General features: G+C 39.5%; 1 protein-coding gene across 3 annotated transcripts in view; it reads right to left on the bottom strand.

Moving 5' to 3' along the window:
* Positions 1-23224, bottom strand: part of lsamp (limbic system associated membrane protein) — a 702186-nt gene that overhangs the window by 44292 nt on the left and 634670 nt on the right. For all 3 annotated transcript variants that reach the window (XM_059331470.1, XM_059331469.1, XM_059331467.1), the window contains one exon: positions 3127-3252. In XM_059331470.1, the coding sequence (XP_059187453.1) occupies positions 3127-3252 (126 nt within the window). The remainder of the gene's footprint in view (positions 1-3126; positions 3253-23224) is intronic.

The following is a 23224-nucleotide window of genomic DNA, read 5'->3' on the forward strand; positions in this document are numbered from 1 at the left end:
AACTTCTGTGGAGACTTGATGCTCTGAAGAACTGAGACTTGGCTCTGGCTCTCAATAAAAGACTTGAGTCTTGACTTGGACTGGCATTTTGTGACTCATGAACATCCCAGCAAATATTTTCGAGCCCCGCTAGCTGAGCGGAGCAGCTTTACCGCCCAGGCAGGCAAAGGCGTGAGGCAGTTAGACCACAGGTTGCCAGACATTATTATCTCTCTCAGCAGTCCCCCACATGCTCTCGAAACTGGGTTAGACTTCTGGTATTCTGAGGTGAAAGACACCGGCAAAAAACAAAATCAAAAAACAAAAACAACAACAGTGCCAGTGTTTGCAAATGGTGTGGGACCCCCCATCTCTGGAGCCATATGCGCCTGTGTAGACTTACAGGATCCAATCCTGCCAGGATGCAGACAGGATTTTCCTTCTGTCACACTGTTTCAACATTCACACTGTTTCAGTAAACAACAAAGACTTCGAAGGTGGTCTGCCCACTACATCCTCTACAAAACATAGAGAAAAGGGAATAATGGGGAGGAAAAAAAAGCTACCGTACGGAAAAATTGCACAGAATGTGAAGAGGTGTAGTTCATAAAGCTATTCTGATTATCACTTAAACAATCAACTATAGGATGTTGCAGTTTCCTCCCCTATATATTCCACATATTCATCTTGGAACAAAAGCTGTTTAACCTGCAAAGGAGCTCTACCTATTGTGAGCCTCGGGGGTTCAACTTCAGTCTAGCAGGAAGAAAAATGAAGAGGAGCTTTCAGTTTTTGCCACAGTACTGTAAAGCCAGCCATTCAGATGCCTCACAGGATTAAGTGAACAGATCACTCTCCTTTAATGCAAACAGGCAAAGGAAGCAAATGCACCCATCCACCTTGCTCAGCTTCCAGGTGCAGGAGACAGATGTGTTTGATGCAACACGTCTGCATCACTGACAAACTGATGCAGTAATTGATAAAGACATACAAATAGAATAGTTATCAAACTGAGATGTTGTCAACTGGAGCATCTCCATCCATCACACTACAAGCTTATCAGCAGCGGGAGACATTCATCTTTTCTCTGAAATTGGATTAAATCCCAAAGCAACAGTATTGCCGCTATCTGAATGCACATATATGGAGAGACACTCCACCTGTACACACTTTGATAGCATGTACAAACATAAACATGGCAATCATACATTAAGAGACTCTACACATTGTTAGATAAACATACCTTAACTGATTCAAAGTGTCTGTAACTGTAAAATTGGTATTTTTATCTGCACTTGGATTTTTCTGGATATGTCCAGCTTCTGCTTCTTTCTTTTGTAATGCTATTTATAGTTCTTATACTATATATAAGCAATAAAGTGCTCATAAAATACAATATAACAATACAGTTACAATGTACCTACAAATATTATTTTCTGGATTCTTGAGGAGTTGGAATATGGTGTGCCCACAAGTGTCATGAATATCGGAACAAAAATTGGGTCTCCACATGGTATACATTTTGAACTATTTGCAATTTTACTATCCCTCCTGTCCTCTCCTCTCAGCTCTGTGTAAACAGCCTGCAGTTCTGTCCAAGGTTATTAGAGTTAAAGAAAACCGTCTTTAAAAAAACGGTTGGCAACTTTCGTAACCTATAATCCATTCAAGGACTGAATGGATTATTCACATTTTGATATTAATGCCTGTTTTTCCAGTTTATTTCTATGATAAACAGTGTATTTTTGATTACTTAAAGAAAACAGACATTTTGATTCCGCTGGGGTTGGAGGAGTTCAGCCCCAACACAGAAAGCAGAGGAGATGGTGCTACACCAAAACGTTAAAAATGTAAAAAGTACAGATAAAAGATCTCAAAGCTTATCAACCCTCCAGTTTTTAATAACTCTATCTTATACCTGGTTTCAGGAAACATCCCTATATACCATGATGTCTCCATAAGAGCTGGAGGTTGTGTGTATAGGACTAGGCATAAATGTGTTAAACTAAAGATTAACTCGCATGCATTTTTGAGAGAGCCCCTTATTCAGCTTGTCATCTGCTGTCAAGTCGCTCACAGGCTCACACTTCAATATCAGATCAAGAGGTAAACATAACAAGCACAGATGTAAATAGAAGGGCACTCACTCAGAGCATGCATGTTTGCCAAGGACAATATCTTCAAAAATGTAATGTGTTCACCCTTGACCCAAGCTATCCCTTTCCACCAAGTTTTATGAAAATAACACCAGTAGGTTTTTCATAATCCTGCAGACAAACAAACTGAACTGAAAATAAAACCTCTGTGGCAGAGGTAAAAATCTGTCAATCTTTAACCGAAGTTTCCATTTAAAGATTAATGAAAAGGTATTGAAAGTGAACCTCACTGAATGTCTAAATATTGAATTTACTATACGTCTATAAGTCAGAGTTATTAATCAATGAAACCACAATTAACTTAAACCACAATTAAATTAAATTTTGTGTCTGAAAACATTTTTTCAACTTTATGGGTGACCATGTACATTCACATTTAGGCATATGTAGTAACATCATTTAAATCACTTGTTAAAACCCACTTTTATAGACCTGCTTTTATGTAATGCTGTCTTTCTTACCACTCCCTTTTACTTCTTTACTCTATACCTTTTATTTTCTGTGTATCTGAGAATTTCTTGTGATTGTTCCTGCTCTGTCTCTTATTGCTTTTTTCTTTTAATGTAAGAATTGTTTTTAGCCTTATGGCATCATTCTCTGCGTGATTAACTGCTCTCTGTCGAAGCACTTTGTAAACTGCTGTTTTTAAAAGGTGCTATATAAATAAAGTTATTATTAATATTCCTAACCTCGAAAACATGTTAAAATCAAGACTTTTCTTTCAAGAACCTGAAGTAGTAACAAATATTACTGCAAATAATCCTGTTTGTATTAGTTCAGAGCATGTTTATATCTGGATAATGCATTCATTTGGCTCCATAGCCCTTACATAAAGCATCACTAAAGCTAATGAGAAGAGAGATTTAGCTTCGTGGGTCACTTAGAAAAAAACAGTCTGGCATTTACAAGAAGAAAAATTCTGGCACACCATTGGCCAGACAGGCGTTTGACTGACACAAATGATAACGAGCACTGATTGGAGGATTCTTACCTGAGGGGTTGAGCAGCCGCCAGGTGATGGCAGGGTCCGGCCTGCCACTGGCCAAACAGCTGAGTGTGACGTTACTGCCCTCGTTCACTGTGATGTCTTCTGACACCTTGTAGATGTTGGCTGGAACTGGAGACACAAGAGAAATGACGTCAAGAATGATGCGATTTCTATTTAAAGAGCTTAAAATGCGTTTCTTTCCCCCCATAGATCAAGAGCTTACTGAGAGGTCCCATCTTCTAGAAGTTAACATAACTCATGTAAATCATTATTGTTTTATTCATTTTTGTGTCAAAAACATTTCAACTTGCCATTAAAAAAAAAAACCCTACTAGACCACTATGCCAGCTGCGGTGCTCCCATAACACCCATTAGCATCTCTTCACTGTTAGTTTCAGAGATTAAATAAACACAAGCTGACCTTGATTCTCTCAGTGAAAGGAAGAGCTTTAGAAAAGCTTTGGAGAACCTTTTTTCCTATTGCTATAGCCCTCAGAGGTACTTACAGTAAACTTTTTCAACCCAGGATCCAAATAAGCAATTTAATCTCCTGCCCCGGGACCTGAGCTCATGAAAACAGATTGCTTCTCTTGTCATATGGGGACCCACCAGACGCTTGGCTCTGATTCTGACTTCAGACACACACCTTCAGAAAAGTATACTTTCATATATGAATCAGAATTCAGAGGTGAAATGAAGAATCCTTTTTCATGTGTGCGTTCCTGACACTAATGTTCAAAGTAACATGGAGTTATTTCATCTCGACGCAGCATTTAATGATCATCCTGCCTCGTGATCTCCGTCTACTCCTACTGCTCTGACTCCCACACACGTAAATAGAAACCTAGAGGGAGGCGGGAGGAGGGAAAAGCCTCAACTCTGGCAAAAAATAAGGAAAACAAAAAAACATCTCGGCTGAATTAAGAAGGTACAGTCTGTTTTAAAGCGAGTCAGCAGCAAAGATGCAATCAATCATGAAGGATGTAGAGGGCATACATTACTGTTTCCATAAACTGTGGGTGAAGTGGTTGAGATAAGGTATCGTATATACAGATACAAGGCCAGAAATACAAATAATGATCAATGACTTTGGAATATGATGAATGTCTGAGCATGAATAATGTGAGCAAATCAAGAAGAGTTTTTCCTCTGAACTTTTGATAAGTGGAGCTACTATTCTAATACCAGGTATGCATGTGTGTGTGTGTGTGTGTGTGTGTGTGTGTGAGAGAGAGAGAGAGAGAGAGAGAGAGAGAGAGAGAGAGAGTGTGTGTGTGTGTGTGTGTGTGTGTGTTTCTAGTGTGTCTTCATGAACATTTCTAAAGTTGCCCAACTTTAGGATCAACAAGATATCCAACCTTAATGACAGAATAGACTGTTTTTTCAATATCACCTACATCGAAACATATGAGTGCTTGTCAAAATGACCCATTACTGCACACACGGCATTACACATGTTTGCGGTTGTAGAAAAGGCTGCATTTCCTGTGAATTTATGTTAGAAAACCACTGAGCTAGGTTTAAGGCAAACAACTTCCTGGTAAACTGTAATAAAAGACAGTTTAACCCATAAATAAATGTACGTAAATGCTGGAATTGAAGTAGTTACGAGGGTGACTCACAAACCGTGAGCCACGGAAAACGTAAGTCATAAAAAGTAATTCACTTTTGTATTACACAAACCCTGTTCTCCTGGGTGAAAGTCTGCTCCCGCCTTGAGTGTGTCATCAGCCATTTAAATTGTGCATTGCCGTCAATCATTACTACTATGTCTGAAAATAGTATTTTGCCCCCTGTACAAACGCCCTATTGACGTTTTTGAGGGAAGACATCTCTGACCTCTTAACACTGTACACACCAATCCGTACTTTGCGGTCCTCGGGCAGAGGTCTCCTGGCTGTTCCAGTGGCCCGGCTGAAAACTAAGGGGACAGAGCGTTCACAATCAGGGCCCCAAGGCTCTGTAACAACCCGCCCGAGGAAATCAGGTCGCTGAGTCAAGATTATTATTATAATTATTACTTAATCCTTAAGGAAGTGGTTTTGTTACTGAATCGGTTTTTTTTTTTTACCATTAACAACATGTTTTAGAGTGATTGTCACAAACAGCACTCATCACATGTCACATTTCATAGGATATCATACGAATCGCATAGAAAATTTCATAGGAACCCCTGTACAGCTGGACACACCGAAGACTTGTCAGGCAGTTGTGATTGACCCACTCGGAGCCTGGTGACCAGACTCTTCTGACAGGGCAAATAAACATTTACATAGCAGATTTGTCTGGCTTCCAGACTAGAATAAGCCCTGATTGTTTAGCATAAATCAAATGACTGAGTCTAATCAGTTAATGCAAACGTTATGCTTTGATACGAGATGTGACCTTTGTAACTTAAATATCTAGGTGAACCCGGTCTATATGCATCTTGACTGTAACCAATATCAACAACTGCTTTAATAACCTGCATCATCCAGATGATAAAGGTGCAAGAAGGGGATTTTCATAATTCCTCTTGCTAGGAACATGTGATGCCTGAGTCTGTAAAATATATTCTGGCGTACATTAGCTCGACCTGCATTCACCGCCTGCTGTGTATTGAGCACATCCACAGTATCCGCTGGTCATTCAGAGTCAATTTATAAAGAATTCACAAATCCTTGAGCATCCTTTTGACAAAAAGCCAATAAATGAAAAAATCCAGAATGGTTAGGTATTAGAGGGTGGTTCTGTTTTCTGTTTGAATGTGGGCATTTTTCAGTTTTTCATCCTTGTTATGTTTTTGTAATTCTCTACATTATTTAAGAACATTTTAAATTTGGTCATGTTTCATGACCAAATTTAAATACTGTATTTGTGTTTCATGTTTGTAATCCTGATTGGGATGTAATAGATAATTTAGCAGTTTGTCTTAAAAAATTAAAAGAAATCAAACAACTCTCCAGCACGCCATGCTTTATTCAACAATTGTTTTGGGCTCTGTTGCCTTCATCCGCCCGAGGCTGTTTCTTGTGTTTCTTCAAGTAAGCTTGAGGTTCTTCTTCAGCCCCAGTGCACATGTAGACTGTATATTGTATGTCATTCAGTTGAATAGTGAATTTAAGAGGTGGAATTATGTGTGAAATGTCAAATTATTAATAAATCAATTGCATCAGAGTGTGTGGCTTTGACCTCAAATGCACAGTGGTGCATTAAACCTTAATTGCCATTATTAAAATAACATTCCACTCTCTGTGCAATCCGATTCACCTTTATTCATCCATCCGAATCATTTAGGCATAAAAAGCAGGGTTGGGAAGTAAACCATTAAACCTTATGGGTTACCTGCTTAAAAGTGTCAACAGCAGCACAATCAGCTGCAAAAAGCCGCTGTGGAGAGTAACAAACTCTGCCAGCTCTCAACAACTGTTGTCAATTTGTCCATAAACAGGGCACTTAAACTCCAACTGCACCATTAAAGTTACTCAGTGGTCCTGCAATAAAGAATGCTCTATAGTTGTGCTCCTGTTGTGGTTGTTATCCATGCCAGCAGGGTTGCTTCTTGCCCGCTTCCAGTTTGTATGTGAAACTGCTTTAGACATGACCAAAGGGTCAAATAATGCGTTCGGTTTAGAAGCTTTTATTGGGGATTTTTCACTGCAGAAAGTGCCCCCACAGTGCTGCTATTCCACTGCTATTTCTAGCCAAATGCTAACATCGGAGAAGCCTGTAATCTTGGCTGCCCATGTTCTTGTTTCTCCACTGTTTAGGACCACAGTCCTCCTCAAATGTGTGTGTTGTTAGAAGCTTTTACTTGTGATATAAGAGCCACTATACTCGTCATTCCTACTTCTAAACCAGAAGTAGCCGGCATAGCCATCGAAAGTCTATAATGCATTTGCTCTGGGGGCTCAATAGATGTGAAAGAGCCATAGAAGATGCACAGATGCTCTAATAGTAATTTCAATCTCCTTGTCTCAGCCACTTGAGATACCCAACCTCCCCCTTCCTAACACAAGTTCCTCAGGTATAAATGTATAGGTCTCCCCTTTTTGTGGTCTTTCTTCATCTTTGCCTGCTCAGGTGTTGATTGACCTTTTCTTTGCAACGAAAATAGAGAACTTGTCGGCTGGCAGAAGTCTCTATTTCATTCTTCAGCAGCAGCAGAGAAGTTTCTATAACAGATGCAAACAACAACAACAATGAAGCGGACCCGCCTCCAACGATGTATCCAGTTTGCTTGGTTGGTATGGTGACATGAGACGAGAGCGAAGATGAAGAAGACCTGGAAACGCTGACCAATCAGAGTAGACTGGGCTTTTTCAAGAGGAGGGCTTACAAAGACAGGCACAACAATAGAGCGTCTCCAACAGAAGGTGATTTAAGATGGAGCAGCCATGGGCAGAATAAGAAAAAGTGTTGTTGTTTTTTTAAATCTAAGAATGCATGTTCTTAAAATAGGTCCCCTTTAAGACTTATATTGATTTACTCAACAATATAGTTATTGTCTATCCCTAGCTGAACCTAACAAAAACACACATTAAAAATATATTCTTTAAGCATTTAAGCGTTCCTAGTTGTAAACACATTTGTGAGGGCGGCATCATGTGGGAATTCATATTCTATCTAAATCTGATAGGAGTTGCTGGGTTGAATTGAAATAAAGCTGCCCTGTTCCTCGGCATCGACCATGTTTTCTAAGAAACAATCTTCCAGTGTTGTCTCTTTCAGATTGTTTCTCCAACAAGGTTGTTATTGAAGCTTTGTCTCTGTACAGCATCACTAACAGCCTCCCCCCCCCCCAACTAAAATCTCCCTCTCTCTCTCTCTCTCTCACCCACACACACCCACACACACACACACACACACACACATATAACATCCCCAAGTAACCCATCTCTCTAATACCAACTGACAAGACTTTCACAATGATGCCAAACAGCATTTTAAATGAAGTCATACAGAGTTATTGCTGTAGTCAAATGACCGACCCAAAATGAAGATGTGTTTTCCAGATATGGAGAGATGGAGTGGGGGGCGGGGGTGGGGGGCGCCAGGGCGGAAGCACTTGATTGAGGTGACAAAGAATCCAATTGGCTTTTTTTCCACCTCAAAAACAACCATTGCGGGTCGGGGAGGGGTGGGAAAGTTGATTGGCTGAGTAGGATGTGTGACTGGAGAATTAATCCTTGCAAGCATAGATAAAAATGGATCGGGTGAGAAACAACTGCTCATACTGTGATAACCCTGTCACCTCTATAAATGGGAGGAAAGGGGAGAGGAAAGATCGGAAGAGAAGTGGAAAAGGAAAGGAGATAAAGGAAGACAATAATGAAGGAGAGATGTGTGAATGACATTTCAGCTCTCGGGCCATATAGCCTGGTGTCCAGCTGTCAGCGCTGAAGGGGAAGGAGAGAGAAGAAAGGACTGAATTGCAATCTTAGTCATAGGTCAACCTTAAAGTAACAATGTTGGAAAGGGCAGCTCTTTGAAAGGCACTTTGCCTCTACAACTATAGAATGGATGAATTCCACGGAGATCCACTAACTGTACTCTCCACTAATGTTTTCCATATATCTAGGCTTTTATGAATGATGGTATAGACAGGTGTCGGCTAAATAATCCCACATTTACCATCATGACTTTGCCGGAAATTCCATGCTTCCATATGATATTTATTTTATTTATAATTATTTATTTATATTTATTATATGTTATTTATTTATTATTTTTATTTGTGCTGCAATTAAGTTAAAGTTGGAGGATGAAAATAGATAAAATTTCCCAACTGAAATATTCCAGACACAAAAGTGGTTAAATGTGAGGAACAAAAAATTGTCTGACTGTGATAAACTGCAGTTATTTTGGCAAGTTTATACACAACTGAACTCTCATCGGTGCAGTGGAAGAAAATGTATGCATCAGGTTACAGATGCCGCTATATATTTAATTTTACTGCACTTTTTTTTTACTTGGAAATGCATGCAGAGCAGATTTACTATATCATCTGATGTATCATTTAATTAAATACAGGCAAACATCCTTTACATGTAGGAAATGTGACTGTGTGTGAGTGACATTTCATTGTACTTTTTCAAGTTTTTGAGTTGTCTGGAACAAAGCATTGAAATGAAATCCAGACTATACGAATTACATACTATTACTGTTGAGATATTACAGTATGTAAAAACACTACTCTTAACTAAATATCCCACAAAGAAATGACGTTCTGCACAATGCAAAGGCGGGAACTCACTTTGATATGTATTCTCAGACCTCTACACCTTAGAGAATTTATTTACTCTCATACACTCCCCAGAGTAGAACTAATTTCCATTTATAGCCATATACCACCAGCTATAGTTTACAGGAGCGTTTCTCATCTCCAGCTTTAGCAGGTTTTAGCCAACACCCAAAATATCCTCATGTCCTCTCCGGCTAATGATCTCCTACTTGGTTTGGTTTTCCCAATTCTTGAAAAAAAATAAATCTCTGATGAAAACGTTATAAATACACTGACCTTGCTCTCAACTCTAATTTCCTACTTCAAAGAAAGAAAAAAAGAAAGAGAGAACGAAAGACAGAGAGTGAGAAAGAGCAGAGAGCGCAAGAGTAATTAGGGAGGAATGTGTTTGTGTTTGTTGGTTTGTGCATTATGCAGCTGCGTAGAGAAGGGAGAGAGAGACAGGGCCACAGGCACTTCCTTAGCCCATGTGACAAGTTATTCACCTTGGGGAGAAAAGGAATCTTTGCACAATTAATCACTCGCTCTCCATTCATTACTGGTTATATTTAAATGCACTTATTATCTCAGCTCTTGTCCAAATACTAATTTCTATAGCATGAAACCAGCAAAATAAATAGGTTTGTGCGGGCTGAAATTAATGGCAGCATGACAGGACTGATGCAAAATACTTCACATGTGTTTTAAGCAGTTAATAACCATTCAACCACATTAAATAAAGACTGGCAGTGAAGAACCTCTAGTGTTATTGGGCGTAATGGCTCTGCACCATTAGGCTTTTAAATTGGAGGATCTGTCCTGTAACCTTCAGGTTACTGTAGAGATTCATTAATTTAAAGTGAGAGGCTTTTAAAATCACCTGTGCATAACAGATAATGGCTCAAATCACAGACTTTTTTTATTTTTTAAAGCAAAGTACAAAGTGTTTTACTTTCTCTCTTGCCATAATTACATTGAAATGAATTGTTTCATGCCAATAAACATTAATCCTCAATTATGTGTAATTTAATCTCTGGATTCGCTTTTGCTCTTGTTCATCAAAGAGATGCAGAACATCACGCCCAGTGTCCCTAAAAGGTACATCCATATTTGATGATACAGCTTATGATTTACTACCAATGACTACCAACACAGCAAAGTGTGCCTCATGTGAAAAAAAAATCAGAAAGCAAAGGTCGAGAGGCATTGTTGGTAAATGAGTGTGTAGCACATTCAATATTAGTATCACAGACTTACAATTAACATTTTTTATTTATTTACAGTAAATGCATTATTTACTCAACCTTAAAGTCAGAGAACTGCAACACTCGGTTAACTATGCCTTAGCCATTTTGCATGCACATTGATCTCAATCTCTAAACTTTGCAAAAAGCAAATATTCAATGTGGTATGAAAAACACACAAAACAAAACAGTTATGACCGAAGCAAAGACGGATGGCAGATGAAGTAGTATACACTGTAGCACGACAAAGTCCACATATAAAGGAGATCTGGGTGGATGGATGGGTTATACAAACACAAGAATTTGTCCCAGGAGACGTTGATTTCCTATGTGAAACCAAAAAGTTAATTTAATGTAACATATGTATGTAAGCTAACTTCACATATTTAACTTGCATTAACTGAACTTAAATGTAGGTCAACATATGTATGAAACTTAAGTTGTGTAACAAATATATTAATTTCCAAACCATCATATTTTCCTAATCCTAACCAAGTAGACTTGTTGGCCTAACCTAACCAAACACAATGTCACCCATCAAATTCTGAAGAGCCAAAATTAAGCTCTGTGTGGTGAAGCAGGCTATAAACATATTTATTTTTACTGTAAAGTTAGGCATTTTATCAGTGACAGTCTATGGGGATTGAGTCAGCCTCAAGTGGTCATTTGAAGAACTGCAGCTTTTGACACTTCTGCATTAGCTTCATTTTCAGCTCCAGAGGATGCCACTTGGTTTAAAACTGTGACAGTTACATTTTGATATCCTGCCACCAGTAAGGGCCCTCATTTAGGAAATGCTCATGTAAGTCATATAAGATGGTAGGAATAAACAATGTATGTGTTTGTATAGTTTGAAGGACTTTAACTAACTGTTATCCAACGTTCTGCAAAATCGTCCAAAAAGAATACTTGTGTTTGGAAAACATGCATTGTTAATTTGTGCTGCCAGTATGAGCAAGACAGTTGGAATTAATCATACATGCATATATACATGACTGTCTGCCATGAACAATGTTAAATCCCACCTGTTCCACCTATGCTCATGCACAAAGATGCTCATTTACAACCTAAATGTCTCTATTTACCATATATGGTAACAATATGCTTATAGGAGGCAATCCAAGCCTAAATTAAGGACTTCAGTTGCTGTTGGGAAATGGAGCAATTAGGAAAAAAGACAAAGTTAGAGGACAAAGATGTTAAGATTCTGCTAAATGTGCACAGCAATATCAGGATGTTTCACTTGGCACTTTTACAACGTCTTGTTCAATTTAACAAAAGAGCCATTACAGAGGATGAAGCTCCCTCAAAAAGGAAATGCTAAAAAAAAAAAAAAAACATGGTTTGACCTGAAAGTTACAGCCAAAAAGAATAACAAAGGCAGCTTCTCTTATTGGGGATACAGAGAGTGCAACTGTCAGCCTAAGAAGAGACTCGACCGATGCTTGAAAAATAACAGAAAAACAGACTGATAAAATGCATTTTAAACTCAGTAAAAAATCAAGTCATCACAGTGGTGCTTGGGTCTGCCACTAAACCAGAGCTCCTCATCTCTTCTCAGGATATGCTAACACATTTTCCCAGTACTCTATCTCTCTCACTACTCTGCATTTCACCCCCTCTGTTCTCCATTTCTAATAATCACAGGCGGTCTATTCTCTGTATGTATCAAAAATATGCCAACACTTTTCGCTTGGTCCATCTGAGATGCAGGCATACTGAGCATGAAATTAGCCTTTGAAAAGAAGCAGGGAAGGCAGCAGGTAACACAAGACGCAGCCGTGCCCACCTGGACTCTGTCAGATTGCTTTATATTCAAGTTAAACTGTTCATTACAATTCAAAGGATTACTGCGCCAAACTCGACTCTGCTCTTTAGAACACAAACAGGAAACAATAAACAGCTCGAAAGCTTTGACTGCAAAATTCATTCCCTTACCTCAGACTATTGGTTAAAACAACAATATATATGTGACTTTATGGACAAGCAAGCGGAGTGAGAGAGAAGTATGTCTTTTACAAGCAAGTAACACTTCCATTTTTTTTTTCCAGCAAAGACTTTCATTGTATAGCAATGAATCATCTATATTCATGTTTTCTGTGCATACCATTTTACATGTTTTGTGTTTTGTCCCCTTGGGCTCATCTTGCTCCCTCATACATTTACCCCCCGCTGGCTCTCAATGTGACATTCGGAGGAGTGATGTGGCAGAGAGTGAAGAAGAGGCGTGCGATTATGCTCAGCTAATTTGAAACCATTAGAAGATAATCAGAAGAAAGCACTCGCAGCTCTTTAGCTTTTAGTGCGTGGAAGCTTTGCTGCCAATTACCTGCTTTCTACAAAGCAAGGTCAGCCCAAAACCTCTCACCGAAAGGCCTCAAAAAAGAACAATATAACGAGTCTGTTGGCCACACGGTTTCCGTCATTACTCAGAGATTGAACAACTACCCCCTATTAAACAAGCATCTGCTGTGCTTTTTCCTCTTTAACTCTACGTAGACGATGTTTCTTGGATGACTTTTTGTCTTTCAGAAGCCGTATAAGGCTCCGGCTGGTATCATATGAAACTAGAAGACGAGATAAATCCATTTTTACCAACCGTGTCATGACGTCTTGTCAGGAAGGGGGGGGGGGGGGGGGGTTAACACTCCAAACTTATTGTGGCAAGGGAAAAACTGGCATACTTTTAATCACTGGTCATTAATCAACCGGTCTGTGCAGTGAGGCAAACCAGAGGTGCCTTCAGTTGCATTCTACCAAAACTTCCAACAGCTGACGGCGGTTTCAGAAGCATTTGGGTCCTATCTATCATGATAACACGATGGTCTCAATCTCTAGTAAAAAATGTTCTTCAAGACAATATGATGTTAATTGTGTAAATAATGGTCCAATTTAGAAGAAAATAGATGATAAAGAATAATATGATTTGGGGCATGGCTATCTTTGATTCACAGGTGGCTAACAAGGTGAGACAGCATCAGGAGAGAAGAAAATCAATGTGTATCCACGGCAACATGGACTTTTAAACATCCTTGAACTTATTTGTCATTGTCCGGTTTAGTCTCATGACATAGACCATTTCACACTGTATTCTTACTTAATGACAGTTTATTTGAACACAAAAATGTCTTGTTCAGCTTTTGGTTGGACTATTAGATACTCCAAGGAGTCGGCTGTTCATTTTTTCAGGTAACAAGTAATGTACATTTTGTTTTTTGCTAGATCCTTTCAGGGCCAGCACTCGCACCTCCACAGTCCCAATATGGTCTGCTCCCAGTTTCCAAAACAAGATGGCGACAGACGAAAAGAAAGATGGCAACTAGATGTTTTAAACAAGCAGTCCACAAACCAATGGGTGACGTCATGGTGACTACGTCCATTATTTATATACAGTCTATGAGTTTGAGGAAAACTCATTGAGAAAACCATGTCTAAACATTAGTGAGCCGGATCATTTGGCTCAGCTCACCAAGAAGAGCCGGCACTTTTGGCTCGCAAATGGCTCTTCATTTTAGCCAAATTTAGCACTGCTTTGACTTGTGATTTGTATTCGTGTGATTTTGTTTTTTATATACATATATATCACTTAAATTTCAATAAATTGCTGTAGCCAATTTCATTTACAGTTGTAAAACCCCTTGTTAACTCTCTAACTTTCTTGAAGAATCACTCTGATACACAAAGCAGATAGAAAATGCCTTTGGAAGTTATTAGTGGACCCTGCTCGATAGGATAGCTTCACTTTAAAAATTGTACACTGTGCTTTCATGTGTTCACAAGTGTCAAAATGCATCCAAATGCTCCTTCTTTTTTGACTTTCACTCATCTTTGCACCACACTCCTCTCTCCTCTCTGCGTGTCTCCCCCTCCTCCTGTCACGTCTCAGTGCTGCCACCCCGCCCCTCCCTGTTTGGTGGTATGATCCTTGTCAATCCTCACATGATTGGTTCGCACAGCATGCATGTGACACCCATAGTCAGCATCCGTAGCACCCGCAGGTACTTTTCCTAACGAGAAAAAAAAAAAGAGTGGCTCGCTGTCGGACGTGAGTTGCTCCCATTGTTCACTTAAAAGAGTCGGCTCTTTGAACTGGCTCGATCACGACTGGCTCATCACTTATTCTTAGCTTTCCAGTCATACCTAATTTGTACAATTCTGAGACTCTTGTGGACTCAGTGAGCCTATTTCTAATGATGTGGGCCGATGTCCGTCCCCACAGTAGCTATTTAATTTGTGTACAATTATGAGAAAACTTGACCTCACTGTATTAAATGACCTCTAGGATAATCACAGCCTCATGAAACTTTACAACCACAAACCAGAGACCTAGGGCTTTTAAATGGAACCAATAAACTCACTAGATGAGCTTTGCCATTTGGGCGCAAACACACCAACTCTTACATGGGAGTCTTTGGTATATCTAACCCTATACACATATTATGACTTACTGAAAGATGTTTGAAAGAGTAAAAAAAGGCCAAAGGAAAGAGGAGCTACAAAAGGAGCAAAATGTAATCGCCATGCTGCATCTCCAAATGTCTGCAATGTGCTTGTGTTGATAAAGAATATCTCTTTAGATTAACGCTAAGCCTTGTGGCTCAGCCGTCGGTTGTATTCTTACAACTGGATCATACACACACACCTGTACGCATACACAAGTACAGTCGCAAACACACATTTTGTTTCCTGTTGCTTACACAGCATGTCCCCATACTGTGTGACTCATTGTTAATATCCATCGTCAATCCCTTCAATTATTCATGTTGACATTGTTACTCTATGTAATGACAAGATACATCTGCATTGCATGAGCTACACACACACACACACACACACTTAAATACACATTTTGCCTGCGCTATCACATGACCGCATGCAAAATGTGGAGGAGCACCAATCTCATTTGATCTGAGACCTCGGGGAGTGTTTTCTGCAGCGACACAGATATACATTAATTTCTCTCTGCCTGGCACTGCAGAATTGAAAGGAAAGAGGATGTATAGGTCTGAGAAATGGGCTGATGCTGCTGCTGCGGTGAGGAGAAGCTCAAGTGGCCTGGCAATGCCAGTGGGTCCTCCCTAAACCCCCCTACGCACTGTTAGTTGTTGCAAAAACAGAAAAGAAGAAGAGAGGGAAGATGAGAGAGGTGATGACAGAGGAGAAGACACCACCTCCTCCCCATCACAACCATAGCCGTCAGCAGCGGCAGTGCTTTAAAAACTCAAGATGCCTGTGAAACTTTCAAAGGAAGTACCGGATATGAGACAGATGCAATGGCCTGCTAGAGGCGCAGATGGAAGCAAGGGAGCAAAAAAAAAAAAAGGAAAAAAAAAAGAAGAGCTTTCTCTGTGCTTTTCCAAAGGAGAATTTTCTGCATTCCTGATATGGAAACCTGACTCTGCCAAGGTGATTAATTAAGGAGATGGTTTTTCAGCCTGTGCTGAGAGGTGCTCCTCCAACGAGGGTCCCGCAAGGGCAGCGACTTATAAATCACATGAACATTTAATTGGTGTTTGCACTGAATGAGGGAAAACAACAGAGGTGTAAGGTAGCGGCAGTTTGTGCTAACAAGCTCAGCTCAGGCAGCCAGGGAGGGTCAAAGAGGAGAAAAAGCTCCAGATAGTATTTTTTTTAAATATAAAACCAACTAATGGCAGTTCTTATGAAAAATGTGTGTGTTTATATATTCCATATAAGCTGTAATTCTTATCTTGGCCCAATGGAGGTTCCTCCGTAAATCCCTTGCCTCCTCAGGAGCAATAGCTTTGTACTTTTAGCTTGGCATTCACAAAGTGGGGAGGGCTTGCCAAAAAAAGGCAAAGCAGATTTTGCATTCGAGCCATCGAATGATTTAGAGGCTTACGGTATCATAGCGCTCATGATAATGAGAAAAACAAAGATGGCCAGACAAGCTAAATCCAAGTACAGAAACTTGGCTGCAATGGCAGCATTTCCCCTTCCAGGTACCGTTTCTGCAACTGTTTAATACCACTTCCTGCCCTTTGCTCTTCCACTTCCAAATACCATTCTTCTTGATGTCACTTTGTCCAGACAAGGGTTATTAGAGATCACAAGCCCTCCCACAACCCATATACCTATGCAGCTCAGTTTAGATGCCTTTTACGCCCCACCACTTCCATTTTCCTCCCAGTGTGAAACCATCATCACTTTCTCTTTCTTATTCCAAAGCTATTTCCAGTTTCATCCTGTACAGCTGATTCAGCAAAACCTGGTATCATGGTAGGAGGCAATGATGGTGTGCAAATGATTTCTTTCCTCATTTTCCCCCATTTTCCCCCTTCATGTTCCAGTAAGAACAACAAAACAGTTACATTATTTCAATGCATTCATACATTTTTACTAAGGGTTTCCCCGACTAAGAATGTTCATGTCTTTCCTATCATCAACTGATTGACAAATGATGTTCTTTTCTTTGCTCATTGGTCCCCCAAAGTTGACGTTTATGTCGGTGCCACGCCATCCACACTACTGGTCTGTGGAGCGGAGATCGATGGACAGACAAAACAGGTCTCTTAATTTGGTTTCTGTTAGCCCGCTTGCATTTCATGATTGTAAAAGTGTAAAACTAGCCTTTCAAGAAAATCTGTGTCCCTGAGCTGCCAGTGTCTTCGTCAATTGATGAGAGAAACACCAGCTTTACCTTCAGCATAAGATCACACTTTAAAACTCATATCATCATAGCCAACCCATGGGAAACATAACTGCCTTTGGAGTGTGTCAGCACGAGAAATAGTTGATGTGTTTAATTTTATTTTCTTGTTGGAGTTTCTTTAGACACAGCAGTCCGAGCGGAGTTAAGTGGGCTTAACATTCTGTGTCCACATGGGTCGGCTTGGGTCCATGTGACAAATATGTCATCATCTGCCATGTCCTAGAGGAACCATGCCGACTGTCCATGTACAGCCAAACACAAGTGACTGCAGGCTTAGCAAGCAACCTGACTGTACTTGTTCTACAGTCCAGTTCAATTGATGGCATATGGACCTCTAGCTGGTTTGCTAAGAAGAAGAAGAGGAAGAAGAATACAAAATGCATGCTTGTTTTGAAAAGAGGTTGGCAGTTGGCAAACAACCTTATGGTAAATTATGGCACCAGACGGAGTGTGGAGACATGAATCAGGAATGTGCATGCAGGAAATGTGGCATTATTCGAATCGCATGCACATCTTCATGATCAGCACAAGTCTCTCCGTTGATGCAGAAAGTATGTCCGGGCCTTTAAGTCAGACAAATCATTGGTACCATGAGTATCCACTGCATTTAGCTCTCTGTTAGTGCTTTCCTGTTGTTATGGTTATGGTGTATGGTCCTGCAGCTTTGGATATTGCAACTTAGTCTACCATGGTGATTTATATACACACACATAAGAGATTGATGAAATTTGTATTAAGAGTATTATTAATAGGAAATACATTATAGACTGTATCATTATTTTCTGGATAATTAAAAGCAATTAAATGTTAAATCACAGATTTTGGCAACCCCATACAGCCTGGATTTAATTATTCTTTGTCACTGAAAATGTCACTAGAGGACCTGAACTGATTAATATTGAATGACTAGTAGGACTGTTTGCAAAAACGACAAATCTGTATGTAATCTTGTAATCTGTAATCTTTGGTGGTTTCATTGAACAAATAATTTTTGTATCTTTTCCATGAAAACAATTACCGGAGCAGTTTATAGTTGTTCAAAGGAAGTACAGAATATCTGTATTACAACGCACATTAGTAAACCCAGACAGTATCTTATTGATTTATGCAAATTAAAATTGAAAGTAGAAGTTCAAAGTAACAACGTACTGTCTCATTGCTCATTCAGGCATTAAAAGTGGTCAATCAAAGTACGGCTTGGCTTATTGTGGCATTCAGATGGCCTTTCAGCGTAATTCCCCTGATCCTTGAGGAACCTCAAGGATGTTCTGTGGAAGTCAAACCAGCAATCAGCACTAATCAATATGACCTGATTCGCCCCAATTTGCCACAATAAACCAGATTAAAGTGCACCCCGTAATGGAGAGAGTTTGAGTGTGTTATCGCTATAGGTGTGTGTGTGTGTGTGTGTGTGTGTGTGTGTGAGAGAGAGAGACCATTAACAATTCAGTCGCCTCCCCAGACTAGAGGCCTCCAGACTCCTTGCTTAGCAGCTATTAACTTTTAACCTGAGATCAGGTCCAAAGGTTCTTTATTTCAGTCTGCATCTTGGTTGATGGACTCTCTCCACTCTCATGCTAATGACAAAGGAGCAATGGGATCGATGTGCTCAAGTCGCCTGACACATAATAATATAAGCCGTATATAAAGAAATTCACCCACTTGAACAAAACAGCACATGCACTTTGGTTGATGCTCTCTGAGAAACATGGAATGAGGGTCAGGAGATTATGTAGTTTCCCCATTAGGCACTATTTATAGGTTAGTACAGATAGATAGATACTAGATGGACATCAGATAAGTAAACTGTCAGTTCACCATTCTAAATTTCTGCACTGGCGAGAAGTAACCATAGCAACAAGGACACAGTCAAAGCCTTTAGAATTCATTGGAACTCCATGGTGAACGCTACAGCAAGGAGACTCTGACATACAGTCTAAGCTGCCAGAAGTACACCGCCCCTCTAAACTTAAGTGTCCTTTACATAAGTGATCATCTCACATCCCATTCACTATGCAAATCGCTATATCGGGCTATTACGGATAATAAGGTGTTCACGAGAATCTCGATACTGATTTGATAACTGACCCGTCAAGTTGAATACCTCAGGCCAACGGCACAGACCCAAGTTAAAAAATGTTTCGTTTTTTAGAGATTGGTCTTCTCTCAAAAACGTCAATATAAGGCCATGCAACAAAATACTACTCACATTTATGTCTTAGACTGTCCTCCACCGACATCTTGCGGACGTTGAGGCAATGTTCGACAGTGATGCGGAGTATAAATGGAGGATAACAAACGGTGAACTTTCAACCAGGAGAACGGGTTTCGTGTCCCATGTGATAACAAAAATAAATTACTTTTTACTTAACTTAAATTGTTTGCGTAACTTACGTTGTTTGCATAACAACTGTTTGCGGAACAACTGTTTGCTATGAGGGGCCGTACAAGCCATAATTCATTCTGGTCCTCTCACACACATACATTCTCCTTACACATACATATATTTTCACTCTCACACACATACATTCTCCTTTCACATACATATATTTTCACTCTCACACACATACATTCTCCTTTCACATACATATATTTTCACTCTCACACACATACATTCTCCTCTCACACACATACATTCTCCTCTCACACACATACATTCTCCTTACACATACATATATTTTCACTCTCACACACATACATACATTCTCCTTTCATATACATATATTTTCACTCTCACACACATATATTCTCCTTACACATACATATATTTTCACTCTCACACACATACATTCTCCTCTCACACACATACATTCTCCTTTCACATACATATATTTTCACTCTCACACACATACATTCTCCTTTCACATACACATATATACTTCTCACATATATAGCTCCTCCTCCTGGAGCAGGAAGTCACTCTCAAACCAGGAAATGCATACGCAAGACTTACTTAGCTTATCCTAACTTGATATTAAATAGCAGAACTTTACAATGAAGCTATTCAAAGTTTTCCTGTTTTCATATTTGTTGCGGTTTTTAATTTTTGGAGTAAGTAGCAATGAAGATGACATTAGACATTTTTTTAACAATGTCTTACAATGTATTGAACGACTGCAAGGAGAAACTACAGATTCTTTTGTTCATGAAAGGCTGTATGGACAACTTCGTGATCACATTCAAACCTTATCTGGATTTCTGTCAATCTCAAGATTTGTTGAAGATTCAAGAAATAGGGTTGCAGTCAATACATTAGAGTCCTTGTATGGATGTCTTCAGTGTTTGCTTACTGCTCATGAAACCAGACAAAGAACCAGGGCTGACAACAGTTATGCTCTGTTGCCTCCACCTGTCATGACTGGACATCAGGGCAGACCTACAGCATTTCACAGGAGCAAATCTCTCATTTAGTATCCCTTGGAATGAACTGGAAAAGCTTCATTGTAAAGTTCTGCTATTTAATATCAAGTTAGGATAAGCTGAGTAAGTCTTGCGTATGCATTTCCTCGTTTGAGAGTGACTTCCTGCTCCAGGAGGAGGAGTTATATATGTGAGAAGTATATATGTGTATGTGAAAGGAGAATGTATGTGTGTGAGAGTGAAAATATATGTATGTGAAAGGAGAATGTATGTGTGTGAGAGGAGAATGTATGTGTGTGAGAGTGAAAATATATGTATGTGAAAGGAGAATGTATGTGTGTGAGAGGACCAGAATGAATTATGGCTTGTACGGCCCCTCATAGTTTGCGCTGTGTGTTACGCGGCAGTTGCATACATTTATTTACTGTTTAAACTGTCTTTTATAACACCTTACTAGAAAGTTTTTGCCCTAAACCTAAGTCAGTGGTTTTGTATCCTAAATTCACAGAAACTGCAGCCTTTTATAACTGCGAACCGCACGTGTATGCATAATGACGTCTGAGCTATCTTTTGAATGCTCCGCGGTATCGTGAGCAGTGGAATGCTCATTTTGACAAAAAAGTGTCGGAATGGGTTGCCTTATAATTAGACCCTAATTACACAGTTAATTCCTGTCCAGGAAATTAGTCTTAACTTGCAGGGGGAAAAACGTTCTACAACTTGTTAGCTGGCAAATATCCATTGAAAAATACATGTATAGATTGACAGTGATCTAGTATTACTCTTGCATAAAGTTAGGGGAATAAGAACATTCCCCTCTGCCTGGTAATTGTTTGTCATACTCCATGCAGACTCTGTTAATGCAGACACTGTTAGTCCAAATTGAGACAACCCTAATGACATCATCAGGGTAATTTTCTTCTCATAATCAAAATGCATAATTCTTGGAAAGCAGCCATGACATAAAATGTGCCCTATCTCCCTGCTGATATCTCCATGCTGCTTCATTATATTGCTTCAAATACATAAAATCACAGACGTGAGGTGCTCTCCAAGTGCTTTTTGTTTGTGACTTTAGCTTTCATTTCACATGTGATGTTGCTCTTCCTGCAGACTCTGTAATCCACACGGCCGTCACCAGTCAGCCTCTGGTATTCTCCCAATGAGCTAAATAGGACTTAAAAGGATGAGAATCCAACAGTCCATTTTATGGATGTACCTGCCGCTCTCTGTAATGTGATACTGCAATAACCAGCTTACAGCATTCCTCACTCCTGATCCACACATCACAGTAAGCACTTTAACAGTTTAGTGCCTGTGTGAGCACTATACTACAGTACATTCACAACACAGCACAAGCCTAACCCAGGCTGTCACAGAGAGTTTCACGAGCTGCTTATTTCCCTTCCTCTGTAAGGCCAAGTGCCAAGGGCAAAAATGTTTGTTGGTGAATTCCACCACAGCAAGATAAAAGGATACAAACCAAATCAAAAATAGTTTTATAACAATTGATCTGAACAGGTTTGCACTCCTACTGCTTTTATAAAGCACGTCAGAGACAGGCATAGTACAGATTCTGGTTCCTCAAGTTCACAACAAGTAGGAAAAATGAATTATTTAGCTGTAAATGTAATCTCCTAATGTAATTTAGGAAAGCTAGGGTCCACTTACTTGATTTAGTTGCTCATAAAATCCAACCACATAATCCATTTTTAGCTTTTCACTGATTTGATTTGCTGACTTTCTATGTTTTTGGAATTCTTCATTAAATATTTTATGGTTTAAGTTAATTGGCTATCATTCAAGTGACAATTTACCCTCAGGGGGCAAGGGCTGATATTTTTCTGGTCCCAGTGAAACCAGCAGATATATAGATAATGCATCAGTCTGAATGGCAACTTGAGATGTGGGACTGGAGTTGGAGTTGATAGAAGAGGTCTATAACCGGATTGTTTCACAAATGGTCAGTTTAGCTAAGCTACTAAACATCTCAACTGCTGTCAGATAATAGCCGATGAGTTCCAATTCTGAATTTTGGCGAATGTGTTTAGCCTTGTTTGCCCTCCACATGTACTACTTACCTGCAGTAAACCAAACATGCTCAAATGTGATTGGTCAACACTACTCAGACTACGAACGGACATGACTGCTCATTGTTCCAACATCCCATTGGTCTGAGACGACCCAATAATCCAAAAATACACAATGGGGTCCAGTGACAGACAAGCTTCTGAAAAGGTAATGATGACAACAGGGTGGTTGAGGTATGAAGGGTATGTACAAAAAGGTACACTTGGTTAAGGTTAGAGAAAGGTCACCTTGTTGGTCTTCTAGGCTGTTGGACCACAGAAAAATTGGAACAATGACATGGCATTGACTACAAAGAGAAAACAGATTTAGATCGCAAAATGTGATCTAGTTGCCTAAGTGAGTTGGATAATAGAAACCATCTATCGATAGAATAAATAATGAAAAATAACTATTAGTTAAAGCTTCACGTCAGCAATTGATCACTTGTAATTCTCTTAAAACAAAAACAAAAAGACAAAGGATTAAAAATAAGGTTGAATAGTGATGAGGAAGACACATCACAATCACACAACTGTCAGAGTGTGTCAATGG

This window comes from Centropristis striata, chromosome 4 (assembly GCF_030273125.1).
Source record: "Centropristis striata isolate RG_2023a ecotype Rhode Island chromosome 4, C.striata_1.0, whole genome shotgun sequence".
Lineage (NCBI taxonomy): Eukaryota > Metazoa > Chordata > Actinopteri > Perciformes > Serranidae > Centropristis > Centropristis striata.